General features: G+C 40.2%; 1 protein-coding gene across 1 annotated transcript in view; it reads right to left on the reverse strand.

Moving 5' to 3' along the window:
• STK3 (serine/threonine kinase 3) overlaps positions 1-13,497 on the reverse strand; it is a 130,078-nt gene extending 116,581 nt beyond the window's left edge. Inside the window, exons 1-4 of the mRNA XM_039706082.1 lie at positions 13,318-13,497; positions 6,314-6,394; positions 5,748-5,876; positions 3,703-3,817 (exon numbers count right to left, since the gene is read on the reverse strand). Coding sequence (XP_039562016.1) covers positions 3,703-3,817; positions 5,748-5,876; positions 6,314-6,394; positions 13,318-13,340 — 348 coding nt within the window. The 5' untranslated portion in view covers positions 13,341-13,497. The remainder of the gene's footprint in view (positions 1-3,702; positions 3,818-5,747; positions 5,877-6,313; positions 6,395-13,317) is intronic.
• Positions 13,498-24,658: the final 11,161 nt, after the last annotated feature.

Genomic DNA, 24,658 nt, shown 5'->3' on the forward strand with positions numbered 1-24,658 from the left:
AACACTGTAGGAAAAGGGGGAAGAGAGGATAGTGTATCCCAAAGCACATTTACCAGAGGATGCTGCATGGCCAATCTTTGTTTTGAAACTTACCCATTTCTGAGTGCTTTTGGTCAACCGTAGCTGCATGTAATATACACAAAATTATTTTGGAAATGGATGAATACCAGTGTAGCTCAAGCTTCCTTTTCTTTCATAAAAATTAGCCAACACATAACTTGCATCTTTTTTTCTGGCATACAAAGATTTGTATTTGGGGGGAAAAAAAGTAATTTTCATGAGCAAATTTCCAAGCAGACAAACACAGTTTAATACAAGGTTGAAAGAAAGGTCTATCATTCTGAGAGTCAGACAGTACAATCCATTTTTTAAGGAACTTACAATGCTGCTCTACAGAACTAAGGAAAAATAATTCCCAGCATTTATGTAACAGTCAATCATTCAGAGCCACAGTACGGATTTTATTAGACAAGCACCGAATAATCTCAGTTTTGCATTTTGCAGAGGCTAGTATAAGCTACACTGCTTTGTAAGTCTAAACACAGAATCAGGCAACCAGGACAATTGTGATCAAGTTCTTTCCTCCTTTTCCTCAGCCTGGCTGCAGAGAAAAGTAATTTATGAATGTTGGCCTAAAGATCAGTGTCTGAATAGCAACACAGCTGATTAGCCCATTGAATCAATTCACCACCTGGAAGGCCCACAGACAGAACATGTCACCAGCACAGCCAGGATGGACTTGTCCATGGACACCAAGATGAGATAAGCAAGTGAGCCAGTGCAGAAGGAATTTCAGTCTCGGTGTATTGCCTGTCTGGGTATTAATTAATCCATGTGGGCTCAACCAACAGACACTACTTAAGAAATACAAGAGGTACTAAGCCCTAGGTAGCTGCTTTACAGCTAATGATCACGTGAAGCAAAGGCCTACAAATCGGAAATATTTTAACTGTGAAATTGCTGAGAAACACGACTGCTGAAAACTGCAAAACAACATCCTTACAAGCAAAATGCCTTTAGCCCAGACCACGAAAGATTTACCCTGGATCCCCATGGTAACATACAGAGAAAGCAAATCCAGCAAGACATTTAAATACAACATCCAGAGATTTGGAAACACTATTCACTTGAATTAGTGGAGCTTAAACACGTGGCAAAAAGTAATTAGCTAAGAAAACATGGCAGAAGCTAACCATCAAAAGTACATGAGGTATTATATCTGGCATGTAAAGGAAATAATTTTAGATACAAAACACAATCTCTGGGCCCATCTACAGAGTACCTGTGCAGCTATCCATTCCTACATTTATTACTTACAATACTGATCCAAATAAGACAGGTTTGTCTGATAAATCTACAACATAGCCACCACCTGGTATGTTTCAGTCAGTTGAATTTGGTTCCCAAAGAGTCAGGACTAGAATTACTTAGTTAATCATGATCAGTGGATGAGCAAATGCATCCTCAATAACCATTAGAGAGACAAGGCTGGTTGTGTGTAAATATTCTCTCCTATGTTAAGGGCAGCCAGTGAGTGTTGCTTCACACTGTAATTATCTCATCTATGGACACTGAAAGTTAGTCTGCACATGCTCTTCCTTCCCTTTCCACACTGCTCTTTCCTTGCATCAGATCAAGCCACTGTGCTGCCACAGTGAGTCCAGAGTTAGCTCATGAGGGGTGGGCAGAACAGAACAGAGAGGAAGTTCCCCCATCCTATCATCAAGCTTATCGAAGATCACCCTGCAGCCACAGACAATCACTGCAGCTGAGGCATGGAAAAGGCAGGAGGAACACATCAGGCAGGCTGGAGGACAGCAGCAGAACTGCTCTTCCAGTCTGAATGCATAAGATACACGTACCTCCCAAACCAGTCTCTGAGAAAAGCAGACAAAACCAGATCTAAGCTTTGCTGCCCAGGACTGATGAACACCACGCCCTGGATGAGCTAACAAGCACCACGGATTTGCTGAAGTGCTGCTGATCTGCCTGGCACACTAGAAGACTCCAGGCAGAACTGAGGGGGTCCACTTAACTTCAAATTAATGGCTCAAGCCTATTGGACAAGAACCTGCTCTTGCTAAGCTGAAACTTCTCCATATGAATAGACTCCAAACAGTCACTAAAAAATATCCCAACTTTGGATTCTGTTTCCATTGTTCTAGTGATTTTAGTCCACTAGAACAGTGGAAAAAAGTCCAGTGTTGGTTCACTTTCTAGACAAACACAATTTTTTAATACCCCAACTTTGGATTCTGTTTCCATTGTTCCAGTGATTTTAGTCCACTAGAACAGTGGGAAAAAGTCCAGTGTTGTTCACTTTCTAGACAAACACAATTTTTTAATAAGTAGGGAAACCACAAAACCAGATGATGATCAATAAATTCTTAGTTTTAGAGACAAACAACAAAGGCAAATTTATATTAACATCTCCTCCCCAAACAGGAGGAGAAATCCACCTTTTCCTGTGCCCGTAAACACTTCAGCACATCCAACCACATTTACACCAGCCAGCACTAATTGTGTCCTTATCAACTGCTTCCCAGAACTCTACTAGCCAGGCACTCCATGACTTGCCTTCACAAAAGCTTTATCATTGGTATCCATGCATTTACTGATTATTCTCTGTCTTCAAATAGAATTCATGCTATTTAATCATATGGAGCTTAACAAACAGCAGTTGAAGATGTAGTTTGTCTGATCAGACTCCAACATCCCTTACCCTCAAATCTTTAATTAATTTACTATGTCAATATCCTACAACAGACATAAGAAAAAATAGATAGCCAAATTTTATATAAGTACACACACATTCATATACACACATTTTTAAAACTAAAAATTCAAGCATTTTCTATCAATGCACAAACAAGTTTGCACTTTTTTTCCTTTTCTTTAATTCTATTTTAAATGGGTTATGGTTTGGTTTTGTTTTTTAAATTCTGGACTAGCTTGTACCATTTCTTACAGGAGCTGCTGATCCTTGGATAATATACAGCAGCAAAAATTTTGATATACAAGAACTAACAATACCTGCTCCCTAGAGGCTTCCTCTATATTATTGTTATAAGTCCATGAAGACACTTCCATACAACCCTCATTTTGGTTCCCTCCCACATTCCTTAGTTGGCATCTCTTCCCCTTCTCCTTCCTTGAGTAATGCCAGTTACTCCTCATGCTCCCTAATTACTGAGTGAGAGCAAGACATTTTTACACCTGTTTCCAAACTGTGCAGCTAAGTGGCTGCTGACAAACTGCAGGGTGGAAGGGGTAGGGGAAAGAAGCCAGTTTTGCCTTCTACAAAACAGTAACCTGCTCCCTAATTACTGAGTGAGAGAAAGACATTTTTACACCTGTTTCCAAACTATGCAGCTACTAAGTGGCTGCTGACAAACTGTAAGGTGGAAGGGGTAGGGGAAAGAAGCCAGTTTTGCCTTCTACAAAACAGTAACCTTCAGGAAATTCCCAAAAATTGTATTTCAAAACGCATTTGCTCCTGCTGGTGACCACTCCACAGAGGAATACACAATGACAGTCAGTAACTGCATGAGCTTGTTTCCTGGGAACCAAGGCACAGACAGACAGGCCCCTTGGCATCAGCCAAGATCGTGTCTTGTAACTCCAGCATTTTTTTCTGGCTTCCAATCTTAATTCACAAGTTGATTTTATGAACTGCTATATATTTTTAAAAAACCAACTCACCGTTTTATTACGCAGTCTAATTATGTCTGAAACAGAGCCAGCTCCACAATATTCCATAACAATCCACAGATCTGTGTTCTTAAAGTAGCTGCCATAGTACTTGACAACGTAAGGACTAAATGGAAAAAAAGATAGATAAATAGATGAATTCTTAGTAGAAGAAAAAATAATCACCAGCACACCTGTTGTTAAAAACTGTTTGACAGAGTTGAAGAAAAAGTGCAACCAAACACATTTTAAATCTGTAATTAACTTAACCAATGCCTTTTTAGAGTAAATTATGATTACTTAATAAAATTACAAAGGTACTACTATGTATATAGGTTTTCCACAACCTTCAAATACAGACATAGTTTTCCCAAACATCAGTCATCTGATAAAAAGCTTTGTTTTTCCCTCCTCTAAGGCCTCTCTTGAATGCTTCTCTTCTTAGAAAGACTGCCTTGTTTTCTTCTCTCCAGAGCAAAATCACATGGAAACTCAACCATGTTTTCCCAGTTTTGCAAGAATGAATTTATTTCAAGCACAGAACTAGACCTTCTTATTAAAGAGAATCTAGTGCTGGTTTGAAGCCTGCTGAATTTGCAAATGCTTTTCATACTGAAGCATCTCATGTGAACTGATAGTAGGTCACAAACAGCAGGTATTGCTTTGCTACTCTCATCAGTCTCACTTGACATGATGCTTCCTTGGAGTCACTTGCAAAAGAAAGGCAGAAACAGATGTGGTAAACATAAAAAGGATCATCCTTCATAAGTTATTAGATGGTATATTTAGGGAAATAAAAGACTGTAGGTTTGGGGTAGGGTTTTTGGCAGGAACTGAAACAAAGAAGGCTACAGTTTGATTGTGATTTATCTCCCACAAAGTCAGGAAGTGAGATACTGAGATTTCAGACAGTGGTTTCCATCAGAACACCTCCATTATGGGGTAAAATCAAACACCATTTTGTTTTGGAGCAAGGAGCTGTATTTTAGGATCAGCATCTCTGGCAGCAACATTCTTCATATAGACTGGTACTAGAAGAAGGGAGGACCTATGGTTGCCTCCTTCAACATGATATCTTTACAAAAAGACAGGTCAACACTATCAAAAAACTACTTCATTTAAGAGCAACTGTTAGCACTAAATGAATTTGCCTTTCCAGAAGCAAAGGTGGGTCAGTCTCCTCCTAACTAGTCCAAATGTCTACCATTTACAAGCATGATACATTGATCTTGCTCCTTATAAATCCATCAGGTGAGGAAGGCTGTATTACTTCTAAAGAAAAGCCACTGATTTTCGTGGCCATCTCTTACCAGATTTATATTATGCCAGGAATTCCAACAATAATTGGGTATTATTATGAATCAGGACAAGATTATCTTTTCAAAACATCAAGTGCTGTGCAATTTCAAAACTGTTCATATCTGCCTGAAGACTGACACTAATAAATTTGATTTTGAAGTTATAGCCTAAAACTCCATAGACAACAGAAATAGCAAAGTAATTTCTGCATCCTTGCATTAAGGCTTCCTCTTCTACAAGACCTGCAATCATAAGATCTGTGAACAAGTGTAAGGTAACAATCCACCAGCACTTTCACAAGACTGTTCACTTTTTAAAAGGGACATTCCCACAGGAAAAAGCCAAGAAAATATTTTTCTGGAAGTTAAATGCTAGCCATTCATCTTCTTCTGGAAACATCTTTATCAATCTTTTGAAACAGGTAGATTCAGAATCTCACAAAGCCCAAGATATTTAAAGGAAACAGTAATCTTTGGCCTTAACAGTGCAAGTAAAGTGAGGCAAGCAGGGAGAATTCTAAGCAGAGGCCAGTATTTATTCTGTCAACAGTTTTTGTTATGTACACTATTTGTACTTCCCTCAATCCAAAGCAAGGAGAGGAGGAGGTCCACAACATGGTTCCTTTAATTAAAAACCCTGTGTTGGACTTTTTACCTTCCATGAAAAGGCTGGCAGCTGCTTACATTTCAGCTATTTTCACAAGTACAAATACATTTCTACACAGACTCTTAGAAAGGGAACAGAAATTTCATACCTACCTGTCACATTGTTGCATTATAGAGATTTCTTTAATTATTTCTTGAAGATCTGACTCCACAGGGACCTGTTTAATTGCTACAACTTGTCCAGATTCTTTGTGTATTGCTTTAAACACGCTACCATAAGACCTAAAAATAAGAGACAATTTTTTTAAAAAACAGGGCAAACTGCTCCTGTTTCCAATATGCACAAAAAGTCACAAAAGCCATATGTTCATGCAGAAATTTGAGCATTTTTCAGGCAACAAAAAGATCCATTCTACCAGGACCTCAGGAAAGACAGAAAAATGCTTTGTCAAGACAGCAAAAACTTTTGTCAAGATTTAAGAATTTCTACTTCCATTACAAGTGCAAGTACATTTGCTGTATTAACAAACAACATATATAAAAAATGCATAAATATATAAGGGAAAGTATAGAGATCTACTAATGCATGCATTTGCTTTAGTAGTAAAACTTGTCTATAGAGGCATTTACAGTCACTCTCTCTGTAACTTAATATTCCAACATATGCTTTATGTATTGTTTCCTTCTGATCCTATGCCCCTGTAAATAGCTGTACTTACCCTTCACCAAGCTTCTCCAGAACATCAAAGACTTCTTCAGGCTGCTTAGTTAAACTATCTTCACTTAGCTTTTTCAGTTTGCTAAAAGACAAAAGTTATTTATTTTTGGGGGGGAAGAAAGAACTCAAGCAAATTTTTATACAAGCAAGCAGACAGAATAAATTATTACAGAGAAAAATATATTCCAATAAAAATAAAATACCTAATGTGTAACAGCAACCAGATTTTAATCAACTATGATATAAGATGAATTAAGTTATGACAGTTTTTGTCATTATCACTTTCCCATTAATGTTTGCTCAATTCAAAGCAGCATGGGACCAATTCACTCTTCAAACTACTTCCTTTGTTGAAATAGAAACAGAGAAAAAATGCAGGAAAGTTTACCTTCCCTCAAAAAACTGTCAGCATACAAACTCATGCCCCTTACTGCTAGAGGAGATGCCATGCTGTCCTCTATTTCTAAACCAATCCTTCACCCACATGAAGTACTTAGTTTCTAAATTGCACCCCCACCAGCCAGTGAATGACCTCATTAGCAGCAGAATTCTGAAGTCAAGATGATTCTGGGGGCATATGGTAGCACTTCCCAGGTAGCAGCAGAAGACTGAAATTCCAAAAGCTGAGTACTGCAAGAGAGGTTGGGGCAGCTTCTCTTGCATCTTTGTAAATGCACACAGGGACAGGATGCATTGAAATCTCTGATTACACACCACCACCATACCTGCCCTTAGTTCTCTCTCACACAGTCTCAAATCACTCAGTAACACCCTATTAATTCCTCCAGCACTTTGAACTCCCTTTTACCATTTGTTGTCCTTTACAAGCAGTCCTGGCTTTCCCCTGGTCTCTAGCATTCCCAGCTATCCAGGCCCCCAGACTCCTGGCAAATCTCAAAACACAACTGGGCTGCAAGCTCACACTGGAGCTAACACTGAACACAGCACAGGAAAATACAAGCACACACACATTGCAGCAGGGATGCAACATGTAAACCCTTCACCATAAAGTCAGAGGGAATTCTGCTGCAAGACTGAAGTAACAAGTTGACTCCACATGACAGCCAAGGGTACCAATAAAGCAGAAGATGAGCTGAAGAAAAGGTGGTGCTGTAGTGTTAAATATAGTCAATGTATTCCATATGCAGGAGGAGGAAATAAAAAAAGGAAAACTTTGAAGAACAGCAGATCATTGAGAACTTATGGAAAGTAAGTTATCCCACAACACTTTCTAGAAACAGATACAAAATAGGGGTAGGAGGGCATGGACAGAAAAGATTGACAAATCTTAATAGTGGAAGAACGGTGAACTGAAAAAAAAAAACCTTCATATTAGGAGATGCAATTCTGTGATATAAAAAATCAATAAAAATAAGTGACCAATGAGGGAACTCATGAGTCAAAATAGATTTGTAATTGCCAACCATCTAAGTAAAAGCAAAGAAGTTAAAGTAATTGTAAAAGCACACATATGGATTGGTGTTAAACAAGGGTGCACACATTTATACATCAAAGAACAATTTCACAGATGTAGCAATTTCATGAATACAAAAAGCAACCACAATCAGTAAGGAAAGGTGCATTCACTACAATAAAGACCATGCAGTTTGCTACAGCAAACAGTCAAAAAGCTGGAAAGTCTGTGTGTTTAGGGAAAATAAAAATCTTCACAGCAAAGGAAAGGCACAACATGGAGAAAAACAGCAAAAAAATTCAAATGAAAACAGCTAAATAATGTCTGCAAAACCGCCTACACGAACAAAACTCTGTTTTCATTTTTACTCTCTGCTGATTAGACACTAGAAAGCAGAAAGACAGAACTTAGACCTTGCAGAGAAGCACATATTTCATTACTGAAAAAGCATATGTTGAGACAAATCAAAGAGGAAAAAATATTTTGCTGGTAGGTATTAAAGTAATAAATCATTCATTTTACTTCTTTGTTCCAAATTTTTTTCCTCTCTGAACAGACTATATGCGGCCTTAAAGACTGCATTCAAGAATAGCTTGCTGCCATCATCCCTTTCTTGCCACCAAAAAACCCCATGCACAATATGTTTATAATATAAGCAGAACCCTGAAAAATAAAAAGCATAACCTTTGGCTGAGTCAAAGAGCTGAGTAACAAAAGATGTACTAAACAGAAAACCAGTGGGATTGAACTTTTTAGTAACAGCCAGAAAAGAGAAAGCATACAGTACCCCTGACTGGAGATGCCCACAAAGAGAACAATTTCACCTGCTCATTGAAAGAGTAATGCCTGCTAAAATGAAAAAGAAGAAAAAACAAAAAATTCCATACCAAAAGGATTCCAGAAGCACCATTAATGGAAAAGCATTGTAAGTGTTTGAGAAGAGCGAGTGAAACAATCATTAACAGCCACAAACTGATCAAAACCAATGTAATTGTCAAATAACAGATTACCTGGAATACTTAAGAAGTAATCAGGAGATTTTAAAAAATAAGCATTCTGTAGTTTTAAAATTATTTTCATATTACCTAACTCTGAAATACATGTTTTGAGACCAAATCACACTTAACACTAAGGCAGCTTAATATAAAACCTATTTCCAGTGAGAAAGGTACATGGCCTCAAGGATGTCATCACGAAATACCCTGCTGAAAGCACCTCCCTCTCCTCCACAAGCACTGAACAGTACAGATGCTGGGCCTGGTGTTCAAGTGACAGCATCAACACCACGGTTCTTTGAACCATGGAAAAACTCTAACGACTCAGACATTCTAATGATTTCTGTTTCTGGATGTTTAAATAGAATTTTCAGCTCTTGAACTGCAGAACACCACATGATACACCCTGCAGGGCTGCAGTGCAGACAGCATTTATGAAAACTCTATGAGAAACAAGGACTGAGGTGGTGACCACTGTAACTGGCTGCAAAGCACCAAGCAGAATACACGAAGAGATCAGAAATATCTCAGTTAAAAGCAAGCAACAATCTTGGGACAGAGAAACACATCTAAGACTTGAGCATCAGCAAGGTGAAGAGGGGGCAGGAGGCAAAAATGTCGAGACAAAGAGCACAAGAACAATAGGAGAGAAAGACAGAATGTGCCTCATTCCTCTCTCCCTCACTGATCCTCTACTTTCATAACACAAGCATTTAAAACAGAACAAATAAATCAGTAAATCCAGGCACTGTTTTACTCTGGCCAAAGGATGCAAGTGCCATATATATGTGTGTGTGTATGTGTGTGTGTGATATATTCGAGAAAGTCCAAGGGAGATGCAGAGAAGTTCAGCAAAAAACCTGGACAGAAAGTTGTTCTGAGTTACTTTTTTTTCTCTAGAATCTAAACTATTAGGTAGTGATTTTGAGCTATTTTAGAGGTCTTCCAGAAGGGAAGCTGTTCCTTAAATCAGAAGGACTAACTAAAACTACACTTCTGAGAAAGACCTGTGAAAACTATTCTCTTGTTCCAAGAAGGTTTGACTTTCCACATAACACTTAGTCTCTTAACAAGGAAAATACATCCTAGCAAATAATTATACTTTTATAAATCCAGTTCACACAAGAAAACAATTCCTAGTCTGACCAGAATCTGCCATTGAGTATATCAGCAAAACTCTAGAAAAGGAAAACCGAGGAGGCACTCAATTGCAGCATAAAGATCAGAAAATCCTGAACTGCAACATGAAAGAGCTAGAGATTTCCTTCCCAAAAAATGAAAGGAAAAAAAAAAAAGTATGACTATAGTACCTTACAGTCATTATATACAGATTTCAGAAAATAAATTGGTGATGTGCTACAGAAGTAGGGACAAAAAAAATCCCTGAAAGTTCAAAAATAAAAATAAAGCTGAAATAAAGAACAGAAAGCCATCAATTACTGTCATGAGTTACAAAAAACTGGACAGCTGCTCCACGAAACATGAATATATGTGGTTTATTGTGCAGAAGAACTAGCACATTGAAACATTTAAAAAGAATGGCTGGGATCAATTACACTGATATATTAAAAGAGAAGGCAGTGGGAGAAATCACTGCAGCCATCAGAAGTAGAGGTGGCATGCGGAAGGCACGAGACACTTGCTCTGCTCCACAGCACTGCACAGGTAGAAGCAGGATGAAGGCACTCCACACCCTGTGCTGTGCAATAAAGCCAAACATTTCTGTCCCATCATTTTCAGGAGGAACCTGACAACTGCCAACGTGTCCACTGACACAAACATTAACAAACACTTTTTCCACAAACAGTTCGTATTCTAAGAAGTCTTCCCACAAAACCTGAAAAGTTGAGGTTTTCAGTGAACATTAAACTCAAGTTTCATGAAAGGACTGGAAAACCTTCATTAACACTTCCCATGCTTGTTAAGCAGCCTTTCATTTGGCAGCAGCGTGCAGGAGATGGGCTCGATTAAAAACTACCTACTTGAGAAAATTCTGTCAATAACTACTTTGTTTTTCCCTTGTATGTAACCTGTACCCTCACATGAGAGCTTGCCAAGGATACAGAAAAACAAAACAATAACAACAAAGGAAAATTGCAACACTAAGAGGCAAATTTTGTAACTATTTCAAGAGCAAATCTCCTTTCTAGTGAGAGAAAAAACTATAAAGCACATCTAAAGTACAGTTAAAGATTCAAGATGCAAGAAATCACTGTGTCAACTACTGCACAAATTGTTCAGCATAAAATCAGAAAATCTACTCTAAATTATTGCTAAAGTAAAAAGTATTCTGAAAAGGACTACTTCCTCTGAAAGGTATCATGTTACTGTTGCAGTGCAGTGTCAGTCTAGGGAAAAAACTGAATTATTTTGACAGCACCTCCATTAAAATGTCACAATGGCCTGGAATGTCACTGGGGCATCACCACTGCTGCTTTCTGAAGGGCTGTATTACAGATTTATGCAGCAGACAATTGCACTGTGTGCCTTCCTTCAAAGTATCGTGTTACTGTTGCAGTGCAGTGTCAGTCTAGGGAAAAAACTGAATTATTTTGACAGCACCTCCATTAAAATGTCACAATGGCCTGGAATGTCACTGGGGCATCACCACTGCTGCTTTCTGAAGGGCTGTATTACAGATTTATGCAACAGACAATTGCACTGTGTGCTTCTCCACAAGGAAGAAAAGAGATAAGAAAAGTGGAGATAAAAGTGCCCTATACCTGTAAGGCAACACTGGGATTCTAGGACATCCCTGCAGCTTTTCAGCATACATATGAAATTCTTGCTACCTGTGAACAGGTGCAGCACAGATCTGATGCCAAGAGATCCCTCCCAGGAACTGCTCCTGTGAACAACAGCCACCAAAGTAAAGAGTTCTGGTGTTCACATCTGCTCTGCCAAGCAAACAAGGCCCATTTCACACCACTGCTGCATCCAAGGACACCACCAAAAATTCAGCCCACAAAAAATAATCTGCATTTCTTCTGGACTTGCAGAAAAAGGGGGTGGCCTAGAAGAGCTGGGAATACCAACAACTGGGAAACTGTACAAAATAACCAACAAAGGCGGTATTATGCACAGCCATGAAAAATTTGCTTCAAATCTTAAGAAATAACCTGAATTAATATCTTACCAAAAAAATTAGTTCAAATTTTCCCTTCCACTAAAGAAACAAATCTGAGTTCTCATCACGTATTTCCAGAAAAAAGCTTCAAAACCCATGTGGAATATAAAAACATGCCAGAGTTTAGACATTCCCAAATCTAGTTCTTTCTGAGCTAATGCAATGATTTAAACATCTCTTGGTTTCAGTTAGGCCAGACACACAGCTCCAGCTAGGCAATAAAGTCACAGCAAACACCACATCTTCCCCAAAACACCTGGCAGGCTATGCCAACTTCACAGTTTGGTTTTCAGTCCTGTGATACCACCAGTTCCCAAGGTTTCCATTGCTGCTGGTAACATTGATTACTCTCCAGACATTTCCTAAATTTTTGCTAGTGCCTGTCCTACTTCCTTCATTTGAGATATGCAGCACTGTCAGCCTGAAAGTGCAGTGTAGGCCTGTCCCTTCTTACCCACTGCCTACTAAAACCACCCTAGACAGCAACTACAAGCCAATTCTTTCCCAGTTTTCCACAGTAGGTACTGTCACTTGATGTGTTATTGGAGAAGTCATCACATGTTTAAGACTACATTCTTCTCAAGTCCTATCATCCCACAGGAAGCTGCTTTTAAAGATTTTTTTTTCTAAATGGGGAATGTACAGGTTTTACAGAAGAATGTAAAAACTTATCTAATATCCTTTATCACAAATTTATATTGTGTAGCCCCTATTGTGTAGATTTTTCATTATCAGGAAGCAAAAGCAAAATCAGAGCTCAAAGACAGTAAATATATTTGTAAACCATGTAACTACATTCTGTACACCACACAACTGCAGCCAGTGTATTGTACAACTATATCTTGTTCCAATTGTAATACACGATTAAACTTAAATTTAACACAAAGCAAAGTTGTTTTAAGCACTAAGAAGTCAAATGATGAATTATTTTTTAAAACGTGCACAGTAATTAATATAACCTGAGAGCCCATATATTGGAGAAAATACATCTACTGTGGGAATATTCCTGGGTTTTGCCTCTTCCCACTCCCTGATTTGCAATTGCAACTATGCAGCGCCCACCCCCACAAGCATCCATCCCTCCAGCAGCGGAGCACAAGGACGCTTTCCAGCGTGAAAAGAGAACTACTCATGGGTGCTCCTGCCACAGACCTGAACCATCGAGCGAGAGACCCTCAGGGCAGAGAGGACTCTGCTCGGCCACCAAGTTTCCCTCGCTTCACGTTAAAAATGTTGTTAACTCAAGCAGCCCCCAAGGGCTCGTCTCCGCCGGGGCATTTACTGCAGGGTGCACTTCGGGGCATCCACCCTACAGAAACCCTTCCCCCCGGGACAGAGCCCTCCGGCCGCCCAGCAAGGCTCAGCCCGTCCCTGTCCCGCCGTCCCCTCACAGACCCCGGGAGCGAGGCCTCGCCCTGGCCGTGCCACCGCTCCCGGCCGGGGAAGGGGCCGCCGGGGAGGGTCCTTACCTCTTGGGCGCTGCCTGCTCCATGCCGGCACCGCCGCGGCCCCCCAGGGCCGCTGACCGCCCCCCGGGCCCGGCCGAAGCCGCACAGCTCCCGAGCGACCTCAGCGCCCGTCACCGCGGGGCCCGCGCTCCGGCACGGCCGCGCTCCGGCTGCCGCCACTACCGCTACCTCCGGCCGCGGCGGGGGCCCGCCCCCCGCGCCGCTGATTGGCTACGGCCGCGCTACAGCCGGCGCTGATAGGGTGGTGTGGACGTCGCTCAGAGCGGGGGGCTGCGAGAAAGCCCCGCCCACCGCAGACAAGCGGGCGCTGCCGCGCCGGCGGGAGGGGAAGATTATGGAGGCCGCGGTGCTGCCGAGCTCCCGGCATGCCCCGCGCTGCCGCGGCCCGCGGGGCACGCCGGGAGGTGTAGTCCGCCCGCCAAACCCTCCCCGCCCGCGGGGCGTCCCTGCGAGCCGGGCCGTGCGAAGCGCGTCCCCGCAGCGCCGTTCCGCCCCCGCCGCTGTGGGCGCTGCGCCGCCGGGCAAGGGTAGCCTCGGGCAGCACCGCCGCCTCAGGGCGGCTCTTCCCCCCCGGCCACCCCCTGGCCTCGGGGCAGCGCTGCCGGGCGGCCGAGCCTTTCAGCCGGCTGTGAGGGGCCGGCAGCGGCCCCAGCCCCGCCTCAGAAAGTGGCGGTGTTCGCGGGCAGCCGCTGCCGGGCAGCGCTGAGGGGAGCTCGGAGTCAGTGAGGGCAGTGACACGGGAAAGCTGCTGAGTGGAAAGTGCCCAGGCACACGAGTTACCCCGCAAAGCAGGGGAAGCTGTCCCGTAATTATTCAGACAGCAGGTTTCAGGCTCCAGATCACCGTGTGACAGCTGCAATTTCAGCACCTTACAACTTCGGCTTTCTGCTGTTTATGTGCTTGAATCTGATGGATCCAAGTAGATCCAGCCAAGTCAGTACAAGAAAAGCTTACATGCTCAAGTCTATTTCTATATCCTTTCCTGACAGTAGGTTTATTTGCCTAACTAATGGAAGTTCAAGGTAGTAAAACACCTAGGCAAGTCCCATAAAAACACTGAGATGCCCACGTTCCACTTCAAACTGATTTTAGATGTGCAGTTATTACACTCCCACCTGATAGAAAAATCTACACTCTGTACGTAATTTCATCTCTTTGGTGTGCACTAGCAAGGGAATTTGGAGTGACTGAAGTCCTACTGTTGTGCAAGTCCTCTACTTTGTCTGAGTCAATCCAACCCAGTTGACTCACTGCAGTCAGGCCAAATGCACAATGGCAATATTGAATGAACCCACAAAACAAATCACACACCACCATGTGACCTTTTAGGTTTCTTTGTTTTTCTGAGTCATGGAAAAACTGCAATAGAACATCTTCCTTTGCACAACAGATCAATGCAGAGCTCTTCCAAGCACCATCCCACAAGCCACAGTGGCTCACCAGCAGTACTGCCAGATGTGTCCATAGCATAAACAGCAGTTTGTAGGATATGCCAAAAACAAAACAAAAAAAAAGGAGCCAGCAGATGCCTGAGATGGAGTATGGTATGAGTGCCTCAGAAAGTGGTGAGGAGGAATCCCACAAGATGTCTCATTTTCCAGTTCAAGGACAGGTGAGGTCAGGCAGATAGGAAATGCCACGTGGCCAGTGTCCAGCTTTGTTCTAAAAGGTATTTGGCTATAGCCACTGACCAATTATTATTTACAGTTCACCAGTTTCACCTAATGAAGGGAAGTCTGACATCTCTACTTGGCTTTAATACTCCTGGAATGCAGAGGTTGTATCCACATCCTTTAACACAAATATTTAAGGCAGTATTTTATCCAGGCTGTTTCAGAGGAGACAGGTTTTGCTCCCACATCTCAAGCCAAAGGTGCCACAAACAACACATTAAAGCAAGGAAAAGGATTCTTAGAAATAAAATACAGGTACTATATTATGGTTGTAACTGCAATACAGAGCCAAGAAATGCTCCCTCTCCCCCTTCACACATATATTTCATGTTCTGGAAAAACTTAGGGTAAACAGTCTAATCTGCCACTTGTACCTCTCCCTTAAACAACAGTTGACAAGAACAAAAGAAAATTTTTCCAAGCAAAAAATAGAATGTTTAGAAAATTTTTCGTTTCATTTGAAACTATTTAATAACACAATCCCCACTTCAAAAACTACCCTGACTCCTTAGTAACTGAGGAAGATGGAGCAGGACTGTCCTCTATCTATGCCACTGAAGAAAGAAAAGGGTGTAAAAAACTCAAGACATCTGAAAGAGGAGAAGTTATGTAGCCTGGCTTTATTACATAGTGGGGCAGACAGTGCCAAAAAAAAAGTATGGACTAATTCCATGCCTCTCTCACAGAAACTTAAGTTGTATCTTGTGCAATTGCCAGAAAGCTTTCTAAGTAGATTTAAACTGAAAATAAAACATCAGTAGGATAACACATATACCGTGGTATTTTTCAAGATCACTTTATTCATCTCTTATAATTTCTAGGAGTATTTTTAGTGAATGACATTGGAATAAATAACACTCTCTCACCTTTCCCCTGTGACATGAATTTGAGAACCATGCTGTGAAATATGACACTGATTTGGTATTCATTACAATACTGTACCTAGCCACTGGCAAAGAAGGAACTTTGAAAGGGAAAACAGATTTCCTCTGTTCTCCTACCTCATTCAGAGTTCCCAGTTAAGAGAAGTCTAGATGTTCTGGAGGCATGAATATACTATGAGATTGCTGGTGTCTAGACAAGATGGAGATGAGGAAGTTGCAGACACTCTACATGAGTATTCCCATGATTTCTTCCAACAGCAGGACTAACACTAAGAAGGCAGCTGAGTAAGAAAGGGCTTAATGTAGCCCAATCCTAAAAATGTAGGAGCAAACTAACTGAATTACTCTTTTTCTTCTGAAGTATTTTATCCATTTTACAGATTTATGTTCTGAATTAGGACTCCCTTCTCTGCAGAACTGGCATCAACATCAAATACAATTCCTTAGACCAAAGAATGGATGAAGACCATACTTAGTTTTTGAGTACTATAATTATTTTATATTATAATACAGTTTTGTAAACAGATAAAATAATATATATGATAATTACTTATACTGCAATGAAATCAGGAATCATGACAGCATGGACAATTATTAGGTGCTGTATAAACACACAAAAAGAAGTTCTCAAGCCCCTAAAAATATGAACAAAAAAGTCCTAAGATATCAGTCCAGTCTCAGTTGTATATAGTTTGTAATAAAACTAAGAGGAATAAAAATTACTGGAGAAGCTCATGTCTGCATTTCTAACAGGTATTATTAATGTTGGGATTTAAATTACAAATGTATACTTCAAAGTCATTCATAAACATCATGCAAATAAATTACCTATGTTATAGCAGGGACCTTATCTCATTCCTTTGATAGCAAAAAAACCAGCATTTCCTTCAGAAGGTATTCATTCGATCAGGCTCATTTAAACAAAGTTCATTGTAATGAATACATGATGCTACTGTAAAACAGCAGAATTAATAAATACTGTGTGTTCTCCAAGAGATACTTGCCATGAACACTCCCCAAAGAAAACACCCCTAGTCCTTGGTCATGTCTGTGGTGCTTTTCACAAGCCAGCTCTTTTTCCCATGTGCTTTCTATCCTTTCACCATGGTAGCTCCCATTCCTTTCACACAGACAGCGTCCTCTGTGCTCTCTCCCTTGATGTGGAATTATCATCCCACAGTAGTTCCATTCACCTGCTTGGCACACCAAAACCAACAAAATCCATAAAGAGTGCCAAGCACGCTCCCAGCTCCATCCTCCTCAAAACTCTCCACATGACTGGTGTCTCACCGTGCCTTGGCCCTCTCTGGCATTACCCACGGAGTCCCAGGGGGCTGAGCCCCCATTGCAGCTGCAGATTAGCTCACAGGGAAAGGTGTTTGGCTCACAGGAGCAAGCTGCAGGCCAGTCCACAGCGTGGTCCCAAACCCAGGTAAGGACAGAGTTTCTCTTTCCTTTTCCTTTGCCCCACAAGCAGGGCATTCTCTCCTCTACCCTCAAGTTTTGTAAAAATAGGAGTTTGCTATAATTACAGACCTCCAACTTTTCATGGAACATGTTTAAGACTAGTAAGGTAAGTCACAAATGATTGTGAAGGGGAGAAAGGCAGGGGATGGCAGGCAAGCACAAAGATGGAATGAATGCAGGAGCCTGCTTTCCTTGGAATCCAATTCATAAATTCAGTAGATAAATAGTCAACAACAACACGTTTGCATATCTCTCCCTGTGACTGCCTGATAGTGATCTGGTATGCTGAAAGTTAAGGAAAAGGCTTTGAATAAAATACCAGCTTGTTTATACAAAAGATAAGGAAAACTGACTTCTGTCTGTATTTTCTTCCTACCTATCACATCTAATGTGAAGTAACCTTGAAGATTTATCTAAGAATGTGTTATATACTTTCCTAACCTTGTCAGTCATAAAATACTTATACATAAAATATAAAAGAACATCATATTTTCAAGTCTGGAATAAAATTTATACTTTTCTATGTGAGTTTTTAAGTAAGTTTAGGAATAAAGAACTAGGCAGAGGGAGGGGGGGTCTCCTTTCCTGAACTATTCACAGTTTAATGGTTAATTAATGTCACTAAAAAGAAAATTAATTTTTGCTGGTCCAACAAAAGAAAGAAGCAGAAAATAAAAAGTCAGGCAATATAAGTACTGCAATATACAGTCTTCTATCCATATCCAGTCTGTTAAAATCAGCATGATTCACAAAATTCCTACTTAACATTAAAAAGAGCCATAAAAAACCCATAAAATATCAGCTGCACTGCTGCAATTTCTCTTACTACCTAGTATACATTATTTTGATATCCAAAATATTATTACTGGACCTAAAGCCATTTGTTGATTAGGATAGGCTTTTACTGTTGACTAATCATTTAGCTCACAGTCTTGGTAACAGGCTATATATAGACTTACATTTGCTATTTTTCCTATTATAGCATGCTATGGTAAAAATAAACCATGGATACAGAGTTGCTATTTACAGTTGACCACAGAAGATATTCTGGTCTGTGCTACAGCTGCATTGATTGTGCTCATGGGATCTACAGATTGACATTAATGTCCAAAAAAAAAATCATTTTGGATTGTGAAACAATTACTGTTGTTGTGGTAATCCAGAGTAGACTGGGGGCTACTCTGGATTCTCTTCTGCACAAAAATATTCCTTCTCTTTCTGAGAGCAACCATCTGCTTTCCAGTGTGCAAAGAAGTGTGCTCATGCCCTGGAGAATAAATAAATAACGTTTAACCAGCAAGCCTTGATGCCTGCAGTTGGGGTGGAAACTAGTATCAATAACAAAAGAAAGATTGAATCATCAGTACTTGATGAAGCAAGTACTGCATGAAACCAGCTCCAGCTGGGTGAGTACACACAGCCTTATGCCCAAGGCTTCCACCACCATGGTGGCTGGATTTTCTCCTGTCTTCCTTTAGTTCCTGAGCTGAGAATTTTAATAATACATGGCAGAAATATTTAGGGAAGATAAGGATTTTTATTTTTTGTACAATTTTTAGGGATAAAGATTTCAAGAGGCTAACAAAACCCATTCTTTCAGATTCAAAGGAGGGAAGTTTCCTTGCCCTTGTGGGCATTTCAGCTAAGTGCTGGAAGAGAAGTATCAATATATCTCATGCCAAATGACAGAATAAGAAATAAGGAGAACTCAACAACCTGAAAGCACATTGTGAGTACTGAGCACTCCAAAAACAATGCCATGAAGTACATACAGTTTATTCAGTTACAGAGTTTGGGGTTTTTAGTAAACCCTTCCTATTTATTTCTGAAGTGCATCTCCAGCTTGCTTCATAAATATTAAAAAGCAAATGTTTTTATGAGGAAGAATCACTCATCTAAATGCTTTACAATCCAGAAACGACATTTCAGTTTCTTGCTTTTTTCCAACTTTCCCAACCAAACCATGCCAGAAGATCGTAATTCAACTCCAAATAAGTTACTTGTATAACATGTACACTCACACATAAAAAAAAATCCAAAACCTAAATACAATTCCAGTCTTAAAACTTCAGCAAAAAAATGTTCAGGGACATAACAGCCATTTCATGACTGACTATGAAGTAATGTGTCTGATTACAAGATAAGGACCCATGGAAAAATCGAAAATCTAAACAAGAAAAATGTTAAGATTTGCACTTACATTTCCATTTTGCACTTAAAAGCAGTGGGAAGCCTTCCCCACAGCAGCCTCTGTGCTAAAGAAAAAGCAAAGCAGCAAATAATGAATTTTCACATAACTGGCTTTGTATGATGCACTCCTGTGAGTCTCCTCTAAGCAGGTTTGGTTTGGTTTGGTTCTATAGGGGAGAGTTTTATGGCATCCTCACCACTACCCAGGATGAGTCCTTAAACTGCTGTCACTACTGAGCAGGGGAATTTTTTGCTGAAAACAAGACTTCAAAGTGACTAAATTGTACATAGGTAATGCTATAAAACCAAAATTGCAAAACATAGAGCAATTAACCCCCTTAAATTTGAGAACTAAGCTTTTTCCACTATTCCTTCCTTAAAAGTAACTTTCTTAGTGGGTCATTAATGGATTTCTTTAATACCACAAGAGAATTTATCAACAGCCATCAAAACAGCCCATTTTTACCCAGCCTGTAGTTAGCAAAAACAAAAAAAGTTTTGGTGGCATGATTTTCTTTCAGAGCTGAGGGAAATAGAGCAATTCCATATACTAGGAGCTTTCCTGATAGAAACAGTTAATTTGCCACATAAGGAATATCACATGCATACCACTTCCACCTAACATGAATCACTCCTTCCAGTTGAGAAAACTAAGGTCTTTTATCTTCCTCAGGGTGGAGTCCATCTCCTCCCATAGATCCCTACAGAATAAAACCGCTAATGGTTTTAAGATTTAAAGGCATTTCTTCTTTTACTTTCTTGTGTTCATATATCACGTTTCAATGTCTTCTAAACAAGAGAGAGCTTAATGTTTTTGTGTAACCTTGAACAGGCCGGTACAAAACTTTTATTGCTTCATCCTTGAGCTCTTCTGTAGCTCCATGATCTAATTTGTTATACTGGTGGTATTAAGCTGCTCTTACCAGGCTAACAATATGCAGTATAAATTCCTTAAAGCTAATTTTAAAATGTATGTGTTAATTTGAATACTAGGTTAAACAAGGAAAAGCTGAAACAGAATTAAAAAAAGCCAAACTACATGTTTGAATATATGCTGTGTCTTTCCTTCAGTAAGGTTAATAGATAGCAAATCACTGCTCTATGCAGTTCAAACTAGGCAGAATGTCTCTAGGACCTGATCTAAAATCTGTTCATATCAGCAGATTCTTTCTTTTAAATATACTACTTTGAGGATCAATCCCTAAAGGAGGGTCCTGTCTAATGTCTCTGAATATAAAGGCAGATTTTTGTTTGACTGCTGTTTCCATGCTTGGCCCATTTAATCTCCCAGAAGGATGGAGGAAAACTCAAGATTGGAGACAGATCATATTAGACACTCCCATTTATTTGAAATAATCTCTTAATAATGTGTCATTGATTCATTAGATGAGAAATTACGCAGTCAGAGAAGATAAACAGTGTAGAAGTGGTCCACTTATTGTAGAATAGATACTAAGCATCTGAAATTTTAAACAGTGGGAAAATCTGCTGTTCCTAGTCACAGGGACACTTATGCAATGTTGTATAATATGCATTGCCTGCTAGTGCATTACAATATCTAAGTAAAATTTGCATTGCAATGGTGTAGCAATTTTAAGTGAGAAAATGTGTAGGAAGATTAAAACCACATAACTGTGTTAGTATACCCACAAATATATACAGCACTAATTTTTACATAAAGTAACAGGAACAACACATTATAAACACTTGACTCAAATGTTATTGGCATTTTTCTTGACCTTTCAAAATGGTCAAAAACAAGTACATCATTTTGATGGGTGTGGGATAGTCAAAAGCTCTGAATTAAATGCTTCAAAAGCAATCTTCAAAACTGCCTTTGAAAGTGTATTGCATTAGGCTACACAAGACCAGTTTTTGGCACCTGTTCTTGAAATGAAGGGGAAGAAAGCACATTGAAAGAAGATTATGCATTATTTTTCAGGAATTCAGCAATTTCTTGGAGAGATTAAATTTACTACAGCTTTAAAATAACAGAGTTAGTGTACATTTTGAATGGTTGCAGGACTGGGTAACAGCTAGCACAGGAACCTCAGGGGATTTTATTGTAGTTAACCCATCCTTCTGTTCTGTTCCTACTTTTACATGCAAAAGAAAAAGGTTGTACTTAATACAATATTTATAGCTATAAATTATAGTCAGTTGCTTTCTGGCTTTACTGTACCAGCATTTTTAAGAAATACACAGAACTGTATTTATATCACTGCTACTGCTTTGCAAAATGTTGTATGTATTGCAAAGCTGGCTCTCTAATAGAAGGCAGTTAAAGACCTCTGCACTGAAATCTGCCAAAGCTGATACTGCAATCACAAACATGTGTTGTTACACTTCTTGTGGCTCATCTCCACATGGTGCAGCTGTTGTGTTGGCTAAAGAAAATGCAGGCCCAAGGGAAACAAATTTAATTCAGCTGGGGTGACTTCCACTAAAAAAAGTGCTTTAAGGAGAACAGGTGTCTTACAGTAAGAGGGATTGTTTGAGAGGTTTTCCCCAAAGTTGCTTTGCTTCTAGGAAAGCCATTCTGAAGTGGTATGCCTGTGATAATAACCTTTTGCAGTCTAATTTTTAAATAATGCCCTTCAGAAATGCAACGGATTCCAGAAATTCTATTTTTGTTTGTTTGGCTCAGTCCTAGGACAGGAAAGCTACTACAGGACCTGCTCGTTAGGAGCTGGAGGAGGCCTCATTGCTGTTATTTATTTTCCTCAGCCTCAAAAAGGTTTGTTTAATCAACAAATGAATGTACCAGGCAGACCTGCAGCCCATGTAAGTCACCAGCTCAAACAGAGCTATGCCCGCTTAAACCTGTGTAGCTATTGGTTTAATTTTTTACTAAATTCACTTAAATGTAGCTCCTTCTTAAATATGTTCCCATTTAGTCAAAATAAATAAGCTAAGATATAGTATGTTCTCTAAGAAACCAGTATGAAGTATATGACTTTTTTCCTTTTCCAGAAAAACATTTACCTTACACACTATGATACCTCCTCTAGCTCTGTCATGCACTCCCACTTCCCTGCTTTCTGTGTCCTCTGGTTTAGCAGAATGGAGCCTGTTTGACTGATGTTCAGCAGCCTCCACGCTATGGGCAGCAGCACATCCCGCAGCACTGAGGCACTGGGATCCCTGGAAGCTGGGAAAGACTTTTCCCAGCAGGCTCTCAGGATTTGTCTGTCAGTGCTGACTGAACCAGCCCTTCAGACAGATAGTGCAGCAGACAGCACGTCTTTCTCTTCCTCTTGTCAGCTCTCTTTCCAAAATAAGGTTACTGCAGAGGGCAGTCTCTTCTTGTGAAGTTTCTCTTCTCTTCTCTTCTCTTCTCTTCTCTTCTCTTCTCTTCTCTTCTCTTCACACTGCACTTTCCTCCTTTGGGCCTGTTTTTTCTATCTCCTACAAGTTCAGAATTTCTTCTCTTTGAGGCAACAGAAGTCCAAATGGGGGATAATTTTTCCACACACATCCCATCCCTAAAGTGTTGGTTCTCCTACAGGATGTATAGGAGTTGCTTTCTGCTCTTCTTTCTCATATCTTAACTAAATAAATGTTATGACAAAATTCTGTCTTTATTTTTGCCAAGTTAGGCATCTTAGCTCCTTCTTCAATATTTATTGCCAGATGTTCTGTCTTCGGTGTCGTATCCAGACCTTGGGCTGTTTTTTTGGACTTTTTCTCAAATTTCTGAATTGAAGACACAGTACTACTCCTTTTGAATAATATTCAGAACTCAACAAGGTCAATAGCAAAATTCATGAGAATTTTGATCTCTATGTCTGCACATAAAAACCTGCAACAAATCTTGCACTTTTGCCAACTTCCCTTTACCAAGGGAAAGAAATTTGTTCTGCCCTTGCTACTTTTCTCAACGGGACTTGTGACAAAAGTCCAAAGTCACACTGGTGGAAGGAACTGCCATGGCCATGCCTGAACCCAAAAGCCAGGAGTAGATGGACCATACCCTGCCAGTGAGAGGGAAAAAGTATTCCAGTTAACTAAATAAGGAGAAACAGCAATGTAGTGAAACCTGCATTTGCAGTGAAACCATTAGGGAGACACTCACTATTTACTGTGTATATGTACAACCAGCATCCCAAACCCTGGGGAAAAAAATTAATTATTATTTGTAGAGTGAGATGAATTGAACAAAGTGTCTGAGTGTCACTGAGGGAAGCTGCTTAAAGTGATATGTGAAGTTAAGATTAACCTCTTACTTTTCATGGCGTTGGACTGTGTGCTTATCAGGGAAGTTTTATGTTTGAGGTTCAGGGAGAAGGTGATGGCCATGTCCTCTGAATGCTTTCAGATGACTGATTTTCAGAATGTTGCTGGCATTCTTCCAGCTGGAGGCCTGGCCATTAGATAAGCTTAACGTTCTGGTGGCCATTTGCAAAACAGATGAGAGCAGGAACAGCAAGAGGAAATGAGAAACCCAAGAAACCTACTGAAACTCCCTGAAAATAGTCTTAGCATTGGAAGGAAAAGTCTTAGATCCTTCCACTGAAAGAAAAACTATTAAGCATAAATTTTCAGCTGGTAAAAGTATAACCACTACCCCAAGGGAGACAAAAACACTGGCTGAAGCAACACTACCACAAGTGCTGGCTTAAAGAAATCTAGGAAACGTTGCACTAGCTTCCTGTGTGAGAGTCTAGACAAAAGTTTTTAGATATTGCCAGATAGAATGCATTTATTTCTGCCTTCAGGTGGGGGGTTTTTGTTTGGTTTGGTTTTTATTTTTAATGGTGAAGCCCATAGCTCTGCTGGCTGAGAGCCCTGTTTAATAATCCCTCCTCTGCCAGTATTTAAAGTGTGCTAAATGGCATCGGAGTACTACACTAGCAGATTTGACAGATATCATTTGGCAGATCCTGTTGTGGCCATTCACATCACCCTTACAGCTGCCTCCTCCCTCCCTCTGCCAGAAATTACTGCTTCTGGAAGTGGCTTGGCAAAAGGATCATACCTGTACTTCAGCAATTCTTGTTCAGCCAGATGCTGTAATTCAAACTTGCAGGCAGAGATAGCTGGGGGCCATTCATTTTTGTTCTGCATTTAGTAGCTGAAGTCTCCTTTGCACTGGCATTTGGAAACATGGTGAGCAGTGATCCTTGG

This window comes from Passer montanus, unplaced genomic scaffold (genome assembly GCF_014805655.1).
Source record: "Passer montanus isolate IOZ18808 unplaced genomic scaffold, ASM1480565v1 scaffold19, whole genome shotgun sequence".
Classification (NCBI taxonomy): Eukaryota; Metazoa; Chordata; class Aves; order Passeriformes; family Passeridae; genus Passer; species Passer montanus.